This window comes from Oncorhynchus clarkii, chromosome 30, assembly GCF_045791955.1.
Source record: "Oncorhynchus clarkii lewisi isolate Uvic-CL-2024 chromosome 30, UVic_Ocla_1.0, whole genome shotgun sequence".
NCBI lineage: Eukaryota > Metazoa > Chordata > Actinopteri > Salmoniformes > Salmonidae > Oncorhynchus > Oncorhynchus clarkii.
Window position 1 is genome coordinate 38,092,263 of NC_092176.1, and position 14,704 is coordinate 38,106,966.

A 14,704-nucleotide genomic window follows, 5' to 3' on the forward strand; every position below is an offset into this window, starting at 1 on the left:
AGACCAAGCTGACAATGAGAGAGGAGACCAAGCTGACAATGAGAGAGGAGACAGAGAGGAGACAGAGAGGAGACCAAGCTGACAATGAGAGAGGAGACAGAGAGGAGACATATGGTATCAGTACCAAGACAATACTTCTTTATACATCAAACAGGAGGTATGGATGGACGGAGGAACAAGTGGTTTTCCTGTTCTCCACTAGAAGGACGTGGAATGTTAATTTCCTGTCTGGTCTAGTGGAAACACTCCGTGTCCCAAATGACACCCTATTGTCTACATAGAGCTGCCACTGTGAGGATTCCAAACTCTATTATCTATATAGAGCTGCCACTGTGAGGATTCCAAACTCTATTTCTACATAGAGCTGCCACTGTGAGGATTCCAAACTCTATTATCTATATAGAGCTGCCACTGTGAGGATTCCAAACTCTATTTCTACATAGAGCTGCCACTGTGAGGATTCCAAACTCTATTATCTATATAGAGCTGCCTCTGTGAGGATTCCAAACTCTATTATCTATATAGAGCTGCCACTGTGAGGATTCCAAACTCTATTATCTATATAGAGCTGCCACTGTGAGGATTCCAAACTCTATTTCTACATAGAGCTGCCACTGTGAGGATTCCAAACTCTATTATCTACATAGAGCTGCCACTGTGAGGATTCCAAACTCTATTATCTATATAGAGCTGCCACTGTGAGGATTCCAAACTCAATTTCTACATAGAGCTGCCACTGTGAGGATTCCAAACTCTATTATCTACATAGAGCTGCCACTGTGAGGATTCCAAACTCTATTATCTATATAGAGCTGCCACTGTGAGGATTCCAAACTCTATTTCTACATAGAGCTGCCACTGTGAGGATTCCAAACTCTATTATCTACATAGAGCTGCCACTGTGAGGATTCCAAACTCTATTATCTATATAGAGCTGCCACTGTGAGGATTCCAAACTCTATTTCTACATAGAGCTGCCACTGTGAGGATTCCAAACGCTATTATCTACATAGAGCTGCCACTGTGAGGATTCCAAACTCTATTATCTACATAGAGCTGCCACTGTGAGGATTCCAAACTCTATTATCTACATAGAGCTGCCACTGTGAGGATTCCAAACTCTATTATCTATATAGAGCTGCCACTGTGAGGATTCCAAACTCTATTATCTATATAGAGCTGCCACTGTGAGGATTCCAAACTCTATTTCTACATAGAGCTGCCACTGTGAGGATTCCAAACTCTATTTCTACATAGAGCTGCCACTGTGAGGATTCCAAACTCTATTTCTACATAGAGCTGCCACTGTGAGGATTCCAAACTCTATTATCTATATAGAGCTGCCACTGTGAGGATTCCAAACTCTATTATCTATATAGAGCTGCCACTGTGAGGATTCCAAACTCTATTATCTATATAGAGCTGCCACTGTGAGGATTCCAAACTCTATTTCTACATAGAGCTGCCACTGTGAGGATTCCAAACTCTATTATCTACATAGAGCTGCCACTGTGAGGATTCCAAACTCGATTATCTATATAGAGCTGCCACTGTGAGGATTCCAAACTCTATTTCTACATAGAGCTGCCACTGTGAGGATTCCAAACGCTATTATCTACTTAGAGCTGCCACTGTGAGGATTCCAAACTCTATTATCTACATAGAGCTGCCACTGTGAGGATTCCAAACTCTATTATCTACATAGAGCTGCCACTGTGAGGATTCCAAACTCTATTATCTATATAGAGCTGCCACTGTGAGGATTCCAAACTCTATTTCTACATAGAGCTGCCACTGTGAGGATTCCAAACTCTATTATCTACATAGAGCTGCCACTGTGAGGATTCCAAACTCTATTATCTATATAGAGCTGCCACTGTGAGGATTCCAAACTCTATTTCTACATAGAGCTGCCACTGTGAGGATTCCAAACTCTATTTCTACATAGAGCTGACACTGTGAGGATTCCAAACTCTATTATCTATATAGAGCTGCCACTGTGAGGATTCCAAACTATATTCTCTATATAGAGCTGCCACTGTGAGGATTCCAAACTCTATTTCTACATAGAGCTGCCACTGTGAGGATTCCAAACTCTATTTCTACATAGAGCTGCCACTGTGAGGATTCCAAACTCTATTATCTATATAGAGCTGCCACTGTGAGGATTCCAAACTCTATTTCTACATAGAGCTGCCACTGTGAGGATTCCAAACTCTATTTCTACATAGAGCTGCCACTGTGAGGATCCCAAACTCTATTATCTATATAGAGCTGCCACTGTGAGGATCCCAAACTTTATCGTCTATATAGAGCTGCCACTGTGAGGATCCCAAACTCTGTTCCCTTCCTTACAATAAAAAGCAGATGTTTTAACAGACGAGACTCCAGAGGCGGACAGCAGGACAAAGGCAACGGTGGTGAGATGCTGTTTATTTCTGTTTCATGGGGATTCTTGTAAGATAAGAAGAGGACCCATCTCACGAATAGCAGCAAGGTGGATTACATGAAGACAAACAGCACTCCTCTCCTCATGACACACTTAAGTCCAGATCACTTTAACCCAGGGGCAGGATGGACCCTTCCCAAATAGGAAACTCAGCCTACATACATACGCACACATGCATGTGCAGGCAGCCACATAAACACACACACACAACCATCACTTACAATACTCCACACACACTGGTGGTACATAACTGAGTGAGTGAGTGAGTGAGTGAGTGAGTGAGTGAGTGAGTGAGTGAGTGAGTGAGTGAGTGAGTGAGTGAATTCATAATAACGGTATATCAGCTGCTCAGACTCCTGCTTACCCTGTTATAACAACCTGGCTCAGTTTCACCAGTAAAACTAACTAAAGTTCCATGACCTCATCCCAGACAGACACATTACCTCTAACTGGGACAGTACTGGGTACTACAGACAGACACATTACCTCTAACTGGGACAGTACTGGGTACTACAGACAGACAGACACATTACCTCTCTCTAACTGGGACAGTACTGGGTACTACAGACAGACAGACACATTACCTCTCTCTAACTGGGACAGTACTGGGTACTACAGACAGACACATTACCTCTCTCTAACTGGGACAGTACTGGGTACTACAGACAGACACATTACCTCTCTCTAACTGGGACAGTACTGGGTACTACAGACAGACACATTACCTCTCTCTAACTGGGACAGTACTGGGTACTACAGACAGACAGACAGACACATTACCTCTCTCTAACTGGGACAGTACTGGGTACTACAGACAGACAGACAGACACATTACCTCTCTCTAACTGGGACAGCACTTGGTACCTCAGGCAGTGGTGGTAACTACGACAACACATACTGTACAACAACAGTTAGATGTACAGAGTGACACATGGATATGTACACAGAGACAGACATATAGACAGGCGGACAGACAGGCGGACAGACAGGCAGACTGAAAGACAGACAGATGGACAGACGGACGGACAGAGACAGACACTGATTCATCACTTGTTTCTTACAAAGACAAACTGACAGACATTGAAGTGTAAATGAAGAAGGGCCACAGATGTTTCAGATGCTACAGGAACAAGGCAGAAGTGAGTGTAAACTAAAGAAAGTATGGAGGAAAAATAAAACATAGACCCACAGCCGTGGCATAACATTTTCCTGGGTAAATACCAATGTCTCTCTCTGTGAGCAACCTGCCCAGAAAATATTTTCAGTTTGCAGAAACCAAGAAGCCTTGAAGAAGGACCTACAGTAGCACTGTCTGTTAGTGAATGAACAATATACTGTACAATTACAGTCTAGAACTGGGCTCAAATAACAACATGGGATAATATATATGTTTAAATGTTTAAATTGCTAAAGTGAACTGGCCAAATGTTTTCCAAATAAGTTACAAATAGCCTAGTTATCAAATCAAAATATATTGGTCACATACACATATTTAGCAGATGTTATTGCAGGTGAGGCAAAATGCTTCAGCAGTGCTGTAGAATCTAACAATGGACAACAGTACACACAACCTAAAAGTAAAAGAATGGAGTTAAGAAATATGTAAATATTAGGACAAGCAGTGTCAGAGTGGCATTGAATAAAATACAGTAGAATGGAATACAGTATATACATGAGATGAGTAAAGCAGTATGTAAACATGATTAAAGTGACTAGTGTTCCATTATTAAAGTGACCAGTGTTCCATTATTAAAGTGACCAGTGTTCCATTATTAAAGTGACCAGTGTTCCATTATTAAAGTGACCAATGTTCCATTATTAAAGGGACCAGTGTTCCATTATTAAAGTGACCAGTGTTCCATTATTAAAGTGACCAGTGTTCCATTATTAAAGTGACCAGTGTTCCATTATTAAAGTGACCACTGTTCCATTATTAAAGTGACCAGTGTTCCATTATTAAAGTGACCACTGTTCCATTATTAAAGTGACCAGTGATTCCATGTCTATGTAAATAGGCCAGTAGCCTCTAAGGTGCAGGGTTGAGTAACCGGGTGGAGGTCGGTTAGTGAAGGCTTTTTAACAGTCTGATGGCCTTGAGATAGAAGCTGTTTTTCAGTCTCTCGGTCCCTGCTTTGATGCACCTGTACTGACCTTGCCTTCTGGATGATAGCGGGGAGACCAGGCAGTGGCTCGGGTGGTTGTTGTCCTTGATGGTCTTTATGGCCTTCCTGTGACATCAGGTGATGCAGGTGTCCTGGGGGGCAGGTAGTTTGCCCTCCAGGACACCTGGAGTGTTTACATATTCAATTTCTAAATGATTTACACTTGTATGTTGAAGTTTTACGTTTTGGCAGACTTTTCTTAGCGGATGAACAATCATTGCGAATTGAATTATGGAGCGTTTCAGGCCCCGAAGTTAACATAATTGTACACACGCAAACGCCATTAAAAACGAGGGCCATAAATTGCAAACTTCCCTTGTTTGTCTAATCACTTGGCCCGAAGACAAATATGGCTGCGGGGATTCCCCTAGGGGCATAGGCCTGAGGGTTTAGGGCCGAGGGCTATCTACTTTAAGTTTCAAACGAATCCACAGTTTCCGTGTATACATCAATGTTATTCTCACAAGCTCCCCGGAACATATCCTAAGCAATTACTTGGAATTAAACTAATACATAAAATGAGACTACATGTAACTACGTTGTATCTATGCAACTTAATGAAGTGTAACATAAAGTATGGCTACTTCCGAAAGGAGGGAGTTATTTGATGTGGAATGCGTTAGGAAGAGAAAGAGTTGCAGGAGGCGGAGTAGCCTACACAGATTCCCCGTGGCGATGCGTCCACTATCCGTTAGAATCTGGACTGCATTACAGTCAGGCGCTTCCTCACTCTCCTCCTCTCCTCTATCCACCTCTCCCGCCCAGAGTGCCAAGCGTCTTTCCAGTTGGATTGAGCCATGTAAACGGACCGGTAACAGTTGAGCGACTGCTCGTGCCCTGCTGCTGTGAGAGTTGGTGGTTGAACTGTAGACGAGCTGGGCAGTACAGAAGATAGATCGCGTCGTTTTGTGGTGGTTTCCCCCTCTGGAATCTACGAGTGAGAAGTTCATGAGTCTCCCTGCAGCCTCAATATGAACAGCATTTACCATCTCGTTTTTCTGGGTAAGTTGCAGCCTTTTTTTAAAATATTATTTTCAAAGTTAATCAAAGAAGCTGCACCGTTATTTTTCTGACACTCAAACGTTGGCTGTGTCCGTGCCACATAGCCTATTTGATTTCCTCTTCAAGTTCTGATTCCGTTAGTTTTAAGTTTTTCTTTCTGGGCGCAGTAGACGCTCATGACAGTTTAAATGAATGATTAATTGTAGTGCAGCATGCTCTGCCTTGAAAGAACCACTGACTGTGTGCATGATATAAAACAGAAGCCCACACCTTTTGCGGCAAGCCAATGGCCTACGCGTACCAAAAGCTACATAGCTGTAAATATTGTTCTTCCTCTCCTTGTCCTCCAGTCCCTGTGCTTGTTGGGGCGCAGCAGCTGTTACCCGGATCCTGTAGCTTTGATACCGGTACATGCGATTACACCTCCGACCTTGCCTATGCCAGATGGACCAGGAACGAGGAAGGTTGGACAACTCACTTACTCTGTAATCAACGCTGTAACACAAAATGCAAATATAGAACGGAAGGATGTCTTCATTGACATTAACATGTTTTGAGATTTTGCAGGGGTACTTTTCCATTATCAGGACTATATACAGGCTAGATGGTAAAGATGGTCAGAGCAGCATGTATATACATTGTGTCTGTCTATCGTCTGTCCATACTGTTTTTGACCCTGACCCTGTCTCTTTATGCATAACTGGTTACATTAGGAGGGCCTCTTTAAGAGGGTTGGGGGAGAACTAAAACAGTCACACAGAGAGATGGGGGGGGGGGGGCAGAGAGAGAAAAGTGGGGGCAGAGAGAGAAGTGGGGGGCAGAGAGCGAGTGGTACAGAGAGAGGGGGGCAGAGAGAGAGATGGGGGGGGGGGGAGAGAGAGGGAGAGAGGTGGAGGGCAGAGAGAGAGAGTGGGACAGAGAGAGGGGGGGCAGAGAGAGATGGGGAAGGCACAGAGATTAATATGTGTAGAGGGTGAGACAGACACAGAATTTAATTTATGTCTATTCATCCTGTTGGCCTATAGGGAGCTGCAAATTGTTCCATACAAACTTTCATCAAAAGTTTAGACTGCAAAAAGTAGGACCAGTCCATTATTTGAGGGACACTGATTGGAGGGAGACCAGCAAGTAGCACTTCTGGCACTGTGCTACTTTTCATAAATGTCTTTCAACCCAGAGGAAGTAATGGCCAGCTATCAATGGAAAGGTTTGCTAATGGTCTCTAAGGCGAATTACTGAATAAGTTCAGCCAAACAGAAAAAACTGTCTGGTGAAAAGAGAGGGGGGGAGGTATACAGTGAGTAAGTGAGAGAGAGAGGGAATAGAAAGAGAGGGGAGAGAGAGGGGGGGAATGGAGAGAGAGGGGGGGAATAGAGAGAGAGGGGGGAGGGAGGGAGAGAGAGAGGGGGGGGGAGAGAGAGGGGGGTATACAGTGAGAGAGGGGGGGAATAGAGAGAGAGGGGAATAGAGAGAGAGAGAGGGGGGAGAGAGAGAGAGAGAGGGGGGTATACAGTGAGAGAGGGGGGAATAGAGAGAGGGGGGGAGAGAGAGAGAGAGGGGGGAGGGAGGGAGAGAGAGAGAGGGGGGGAGAGAGGGGGGTATACAGTGAGAGAGAGGGGGGGCAATAGAGAGAGAGGGGGGGATAGAGAGAGAGAGAGAGAGAGGGGAGAGAGAGGGAGAGAGAGAGAGGGGGGGAGAGAGAAGTGGGGGGAGAGAGAGGTGGGGGGGGGAGAGCGAGAGAGAGAGGTGGGGGAGAGAGCGAGAGAGAGGTGGGGGGGAGAGAGAGGGAGAGAGAGAGGGAGAGAGGGGGAGAGAGAGAGGGAGAGAGAAAGAGAGAGAGAGAGGGAGAGAGAAAGAGAGAGAGAGAGGGGGGGAGACAGAGAGAGGGGGGAGAGAGAGGGGAGAGAGAGAGGGGGGGAGAGAGGGGGGGGAGAGAGACAGAGAGAGGGGAGAGAGAGAGGGGGGGAGAGAGAGAGTTAAAGAAACAGTTGAGGTGAGAGATGTGCTGTATGTCACCACCAGCTCCTGATGCCAAGCCACACATTCTCTACAGTAAGACTTCACTCCCAGCAGGCTTTCTGTTTCCCACTGGACAACTCTAACATCACATTAAATTAGTCTCTGGGCTCTCTCTCTCTCTCTGCAGCTCTTGAGGACAGAAGCAGCCTACAACAACAAGGGCTCCTGGTTTATAATAATCTGTCTCTGGAGTTGATGTTACCCCCTCTAAAAATAAGTGTTAGTGTTGTAGCCTAGCGTCTCTGTGTCATCGCTGCTTGCCAAACCAGATGGCCCGATTGACACTATAGGCTGCATGTGCCATTCGGGATGCAGTTATAGTGTGTCTGCAGCCAGCTTCACTCTGGGAAGTGCTGGGTGGGCCCATCTGTCAACCCTGCCAGGAGACATCCAGCAGGGTTCAGGCTTTGAAGTGGTTGAACAACAGAAACCTTCACTTCACACTGAACGGTTGAGGCGTTACAAGATCAGTCCCTGGCTGACAGAGAACAGAGCAGACCATGTAGCAGAGACAATGGAATAACTGCCAAACATGGATCTATACAGTCCCTTGACGGCGAACCGACACAACCTTGGCGAAGTCGGACTCAGTGGCTTGTGAATCGTGGTGGGCCGGCCAGCGGTTTCGTTCCTCCCACTGGGTCGGTAAATACAACCATAAAACCAAAAGACTGGGCCACGACGGCTGTGTTTTCTGTTTGGTTTCCACAGCAACACTGGATCAGACAGGGGCCAGGCCCGGCTTACCAAAAAATAAAAATAAACCAGGTCACTCCAGATACTGACTGGTTTTCTGATCCACGCCTCTACCTTTTTGTTTAAGGTTTCTGTGACCAACAGATACATATCTGTATTCCCAGTCATGTGAAATCCATAGATTAGGAGCTAATGAATTTATTTAAATTGACTGATTTCCTTTAATGAACTGTAACTCAGTAACTGTTCCATGTTGTGTTTTATAGTTTGTTCAGTGTAGGTTCAATGTATGGAATCACTTGGGAGTTTCAGGATTTTGAGTAAACTTCTCCTAAAAGGTGCTTTTTGGGAAACCGGACCACGAGTGTTAAACTGGGACAGAGAGTAATTTGTGTCCCTCTGGGTGGGCAGTCTGTGAAATGAGGACAAAGATGAAGTAAAAATCATCCTTTTTCTCATCTTTCTGTATTTATTCTTTCTTCATACGACTGGCCTTGGCTTCACAACTATAACCATTAACTCAGATGATATCCATCTTTTACTACCACCATCTTTTCTTCTTTGATTTTGGTTTGCGCCGGGCCTGGCCCCTGTCTAATCCAGCGTTGTTGTGGAATCACATGGGAGTTTATGGATTTTGGGTTAATTTCTCATTTTCATGCAAAGTTCATCTTTAGAACATTCGTAGGAGCATCGTTAGATTTCCGAGCTGCACTTGAAAAGACTTGTTGTTTACCGACCACTCGTAGAACGGCTAAGTTCGTTGTCAGATGTATTGACACTCCAACGACGCACTTAGCGAACATTCTCTCTGTGTTATGGGAAGTTCCGAACATCCGAACATGGTCTGTAGGTGGGTTGGTGTCCGTTCCTGTTGATCCTTCAGGTGTCTAAGTTTTTAGGAAGAATAGAAAGAGACGGGAGATGGAGAGAGAGAGAGAGAGACAGACAGAGAGAGAGAGAGCGAGAGACAGAGAGAGGAGAGAGAGAGAGAGACAGAGAGAGAGAGAGAGAGAGAGAGAGAGAGAAGGACTCATGGTAGCTGTTAGAACATAGCCACTCTAGTATGGTGGTGGAAAATGGTGTTTCACAAAGAAAGTACCCATATTTTCAACGTTTTTTTCAGCCCTCTCACCATTAAATCTAGATAAGGAGGAAATGAATGCCTTTGCAGCCTAAATGGAGAATGTTTTAGATAAAAACTGGTCCACGTGGAATACAAGTGTATTGCCGTCAGCATACAATGTGTTCGGACAGTACGATGAAAACACTCAATACCACCATCCGCCGGCCTTTGGGCTAAGGTTTTGTTTTATCTATTGTGTAGACTCACACAGTTCAAATCACAGTTCATATCGCAGTTCAAATCAGTTATATGCAGTTAGACTTACTGAGTCTCTGGCTTTTAGATGAACGTTATCCTACTTTACACAGACAAAGTACAGTCCGTTGAACTTCCGGCGCCGACAGAGATGGCCGCCTCGCTTCGCGTTCCTAGGAAACTATGCAGTATTTTGTTTTTTTTACGTGTTATTTCTTACATTGGTTCCCCAGGTAATATTTTTTATTTAAATGTTACCCCCTTTTTCTCCCCAATTTCATGGTATCCAATTGTTAGTAATCTTAGGTTTTATTACATACAGTCGGGAGGCACTACTGGATATAAGAGCAACGTCAACTCACCATCATTACGACCAGGAATACGATTTTCCCGAAGTGGATCCTGTGTTTTGCCTTCAACCCAGGACAATGGATCGGATCCCAGCCGGCGAACCAAAACAACGATGCCGTAAAAGGGGCAGACGAAGCGGTCTTCTGGTCCTGGCTCCGGAGACGGGCACACCGCTCCCGAGTATACTACTCACCAATGTCCAGTCTCTTGACAACAAAGTTGAAGAAATCCGAGCAAGGGTAGCATTCCAGAGGGACATCAGAGACTGTAACGTTCTTTGCTTCTTGGAAACATGGCTCACTAGAGACACGCTATCTGAGTTGGTACAGCCAGCTGGTTTCTTCACGCATCGCAGAAACAAGCATCTTTCTGGTAAGAAGAGGGGCGGGGAGGTATGCCTTATGATTAACGAGACGTGGTGTGATCATAACAACATACAGGAACTCAAGTCCTTCTGTTCACCTGACTTCAAAAATATTTTTTTTAAATTTTATTTATCCGTTATTTTACCAGGTAAGTTGACTGAGGACACATTCTCATTTGCAGCAACGACCTGGGGAATAGTTACAGGGGAGAGGAGGGGGATTAATGAGCCAATTGTAAACTGGGGATTATTAGGTGACCATGATGGTTTGTGGGCCAGATTGGGAATTTAGCCAGGACACCAGGGTCAACACCCCTGCTCTTACGATAAGTGCCATGGGATCTTTAATGACCTCAGAGAGTCAGGACACCCGTTTAACGTCCCATCCGAAAGACGGCACCCTACAGAGGGCAGTGTCCCCAATCACTGCCCTGGGGCATTGGGATATTTTTTAGACCAAAGGAAAGAGTGCCTCCTACACCACTTCCAGCAGCATCTGGTCTCCCATCCAGGAACTGACCAGGACCAACCCTGCTTAGCTTCAGAAGCAAGCCAGCTGTGGTATGCAGGGTGGTATGGACTTAGAATTCCTCACAATCAAATGTTGACCGCATTATCTACCAAGGGAATTCTCTTCGATTATAATCACAGCCGTATATATTCCCCCCCAAGCAGACACATCGACGGCCCTGAACAAACTTTATTTGACTCTATGCAAACTGGAAACCACATATCCTGAGGCTGCATTCATTGTAGCTGGGGATTTTAACAAGGCTAATCTGAAAATAAGACTCCCTAAATTCTATCAGCATATTGATTGTGCTACCAGGGCTGGTAAAACCCTGGATCATTGTTATTCTAACTTCTGCGACGCATATAAGGACCCCCCCCCCCCCTCCCGCCTTCCTTTTGGAAAAGCTGACCACGACTCCATTTTGTTGCTCCAAGCATATAGACAGAGACTAAAACAGGAAGCTCCCGTGCTCAGGTCTGTTCAACGCTTGTCCGACCAATCTGATTCCACGCTTCAAGATTGCTTCGATCACGTGGATTGGGATATGTTCCGCATTGCATCAAACAACAACATTGACGAATACGCTGATTCGGTGAGCGAGTTTATTAGCAAGTGCATCGGCGATGTCGTACCCACAGCAACTATTAAAACATTCCCAAACCAGAAACCGTGGATTGATGGCAGCATTCGCGCGAAACTGAAAGAGCGAACCACTGCTTTTAATCAGGGCAAGGTGACCGGAAACATGACCGAATACAAACAGTATAGCTATTCCCTCTGCAAGGCAATAAAACAAGCTAAGCGTCAGTATAGAGACAAAGTAGAGTCGCAATTCAACGGCTCAGACACAAGAGGTATGTGGCAGGGACTACAGTCAATCACGGATTACAAAATGAAAACCAGCCCCGTCGCGGACCAGGATGTCTTGCTCCCAGACAGACTAAACAACTTCTTTGCCCGCTTTGAGGACAATACAGTGCCACTGACACGACCCGCTACCAAAACCTTTCGGACTCTCCTTCACTGCAGCCGACGTGAGTAAAACATTTAAACGTGTTAACCCTCGCAAGGCTGCAGGCCCAGACGGCATCCCCAGCCGCGTCCTCAGAGCATGCGCAGACCAGCTGGCTGTTGTGTTTACGGACATATTCAATCAATCCTTATCCCAGTCTGCTGTTCCCACATGGTTTAAGAGGGCCACCATTGTTCCTGTTCCCAAGAAAGCTAAGGTAACTGAGCTAAACGACTACCGCCCCGTAGCACTCACTTCCGTCATCATGAAGTGCTTTGAGAGACTAGTCAAGGACCATATCACCTCCACCCTACCTGACACCCTAGACCCACTCCAATTTGCTTACCGCCCCAATAGGTCCACAGACGACACAATCGCAACCACACTGCACACTGCCCTAACCCATCTGGACAAGAGGAATACCTATGTGAGAATGCTGTTCATCAACTACAGCGCAGCATTTAACACCATAGTAGTACCCTCCAAACTCATCATCAAGCTCGAGACCCTGGGTCTCGACCCCGCCCTGTGCAACTGGACTTCCTGACGGTCCGCCCCCAGGGGGTGGGGGTAGGTAACAACATCTCCACCCCCTGATCCTCAACACTGGGGCTCCACAAGGGTGCATTCTGAGCCCTCTCCTGTACTCCTTTTTCACCCACGACTGCGTGGCCATGCACGCCTCCAACTCAATCATCAAGTTTTCAGACGACACTACAGTGGTAGGCTTGATTACCAACAACGACAAGACGGCCTACAGGGAGGAGGTGAGGACCCTCGGAGTGTGGTATCAGGAAAATAACCTCACACTCAACGTCAACAAAACAAAGGAGATGATCGTGGACTTCAGGAAATAGCAGAGGGAGCACCCCCTATCCACATCAACGGGACAGTAGTGGAGAGGGTAGTAAGTTTTAAGTTCCTCGGCGTACACATCACGGAAAAACTGAATTGGTCCACCCACACAGACAGCGTGGGGAAGAAGGTGCAGCAGCGCCTCTTCAACCTCAGGAGGTTGAAGAAATTTGGCTTGTCACCAAAAGCACTCACAAACTTTTACAGATACAGCCCGGCAGGATGCTCTCGATTGTGTATCATCGCCTGGTACGGCAACTGCTCCGCCCACAACTGTAAGGCTCTCCAGAGGGTAGTGAGGTCTGCACAACGCATCACCGGGGGCAAACTACCTGCCCTCCAGGACACCTACACCACCCGATGTCACAGGAAGGCCATAAAGATCATCAAGGACAACAACCACCCGAGCCACTGCCTGTTTCCCCCGCTATCATCCAGAAGGTGAGGTCAGTACAGGTGCATCAAAGTTGGGACCGAGAGACTGAGAAACAGCTTCTATCTCAAGGCCATCAGACTGTTAAACAGCTACCACTAACATTGAGTGGCTGCTGCCAACATACCGACTCAACTCCAGCCACTTTAATAATGGAAAAATTGATGTAAAAATGTTTCACTAGCCACTTTAAACAATGCCACTTAATATAATGTTTACATACCCTACATTACTCATCTCATATGTATATACTGTACTCTATACCATCTACTGCATCTTGCCTATGCCGTTCTCTACCATCCCCCATTCATATATGTTTATGTACATATTCTTCATCCCTTTACACTTGTGTGTATAAGGTAGCAGTTTTGGAATTGTTGGGTTAGATTACTCGTTGGTTATTACTGCATTGTCGGAACTAGAAGCACAAGCATTACGCTACACTCGCATTAACATCTGCTAACCATGTGTATGTGACAAATAAAATTTGATTTGACATTGTTAAAATTCAGTAATACTGTACGTTTTGACCCAGCTAACTAACATTAGCTAGCTAGTTCACTTAGCTACCTAGCTAGCTAGCTAGCTCACTTGCTGATGTTAGCCTAATGTTGTTAGCTACCCCAGATAACTTACATGGCTAGCTAGCTAGCAAGCCGCCACCACACATAGTAACATCAAAGTGCTAGCTATAACAGCTATCATCATCAGGTGGTGGTTAGCCATGTACCTAACTTAGCTGCAAGGATAGTTTTCTAACGTACTTAAGTTAGAGTACTAGTTAGTATAACTAGCTAACTGCTAAAGCCATCCATAGCTACATTTTTCATAGTTAAATCAAGTTTGAGGCAGAGTTTTTGTAGACTGCCACCTCCGCCATTCTTGGTAAGCAAGGCTAGCGCACCGCTTTGATTTAAAAAAAAAAAAACTTTTCTTTCTTTCATACGTCTTCAACTAAACTAGCTAGCTAGCTAAATTCCTGCCTTTTTGAAAAATCCAGCCATCATCGTTCAGTTTGTATACACAGGTTGATTTGATTGGCCTGCGTTGGCGTGATGCGTGAAATTTGATTTGATTGGTCACTGACCAGGAACAATGAGCAGTTTTCTTGTGGCTCGGAGGGGCTTTCGCCAACTTGACTTACTTATTATTATTATTATTATTATTATTATTATTATTAGCCTACAAAATTGTACTCTGTAACGGATGGTTTTAAAAAGTTTGTGAAGTACAATACTGAAGTAAAATGAATGACTTTGAAAAATACTCAAAAAACTACATGTACTCAGAAAATCTACTCAATTACAAAAAAAAGCCCATTTATGCTTGATCCAACAATGTGGTTGGAGACTCCGCTTGGAGGGTGTGACGCAAACATTTTTTCCCTTTCTATTCTATGAATGCCTTGACTTCTGCAGAGGACGTTTCACCATAAATGCTGCACGGCCAATATGGACAACGGATTGACCATGGAGCGGCTTTTACGAGAGTATTCGTAATTCGTTACTTCCACTCCATACAGGGGT

General features: G+C 45.1%; 1 protein-coding gene across 1 annotated transcript in view; it reads left to right on the forward strand.

Annotated features, from left to right (window-relative positions):
• The first annotated feature begins 5,304 nt into the window (after positions 1–5,304).
• Positions 5,305–14,704, forward strand: part of LOC139389398 (MAM domain containing 2a) — a 36,739-nt gene continuing 27,339 nt past the window's right edge. Inside the window, exons 1-2 of the mRNA XM_071136124.1 lie at positions 5,305–5,613; positions 5,964–6,077. Of these exons, the coding sequence (XP_070992225.1) occupies positions 5,583–5,613; positions 5,964–6,077 (145 nt within the window). The 5' untranslated portion in view covers positions 5,305–5,582. The remainder of the gene's footprint in view (positions 5,614–5,963; positions 6,078–14,704) is intronic.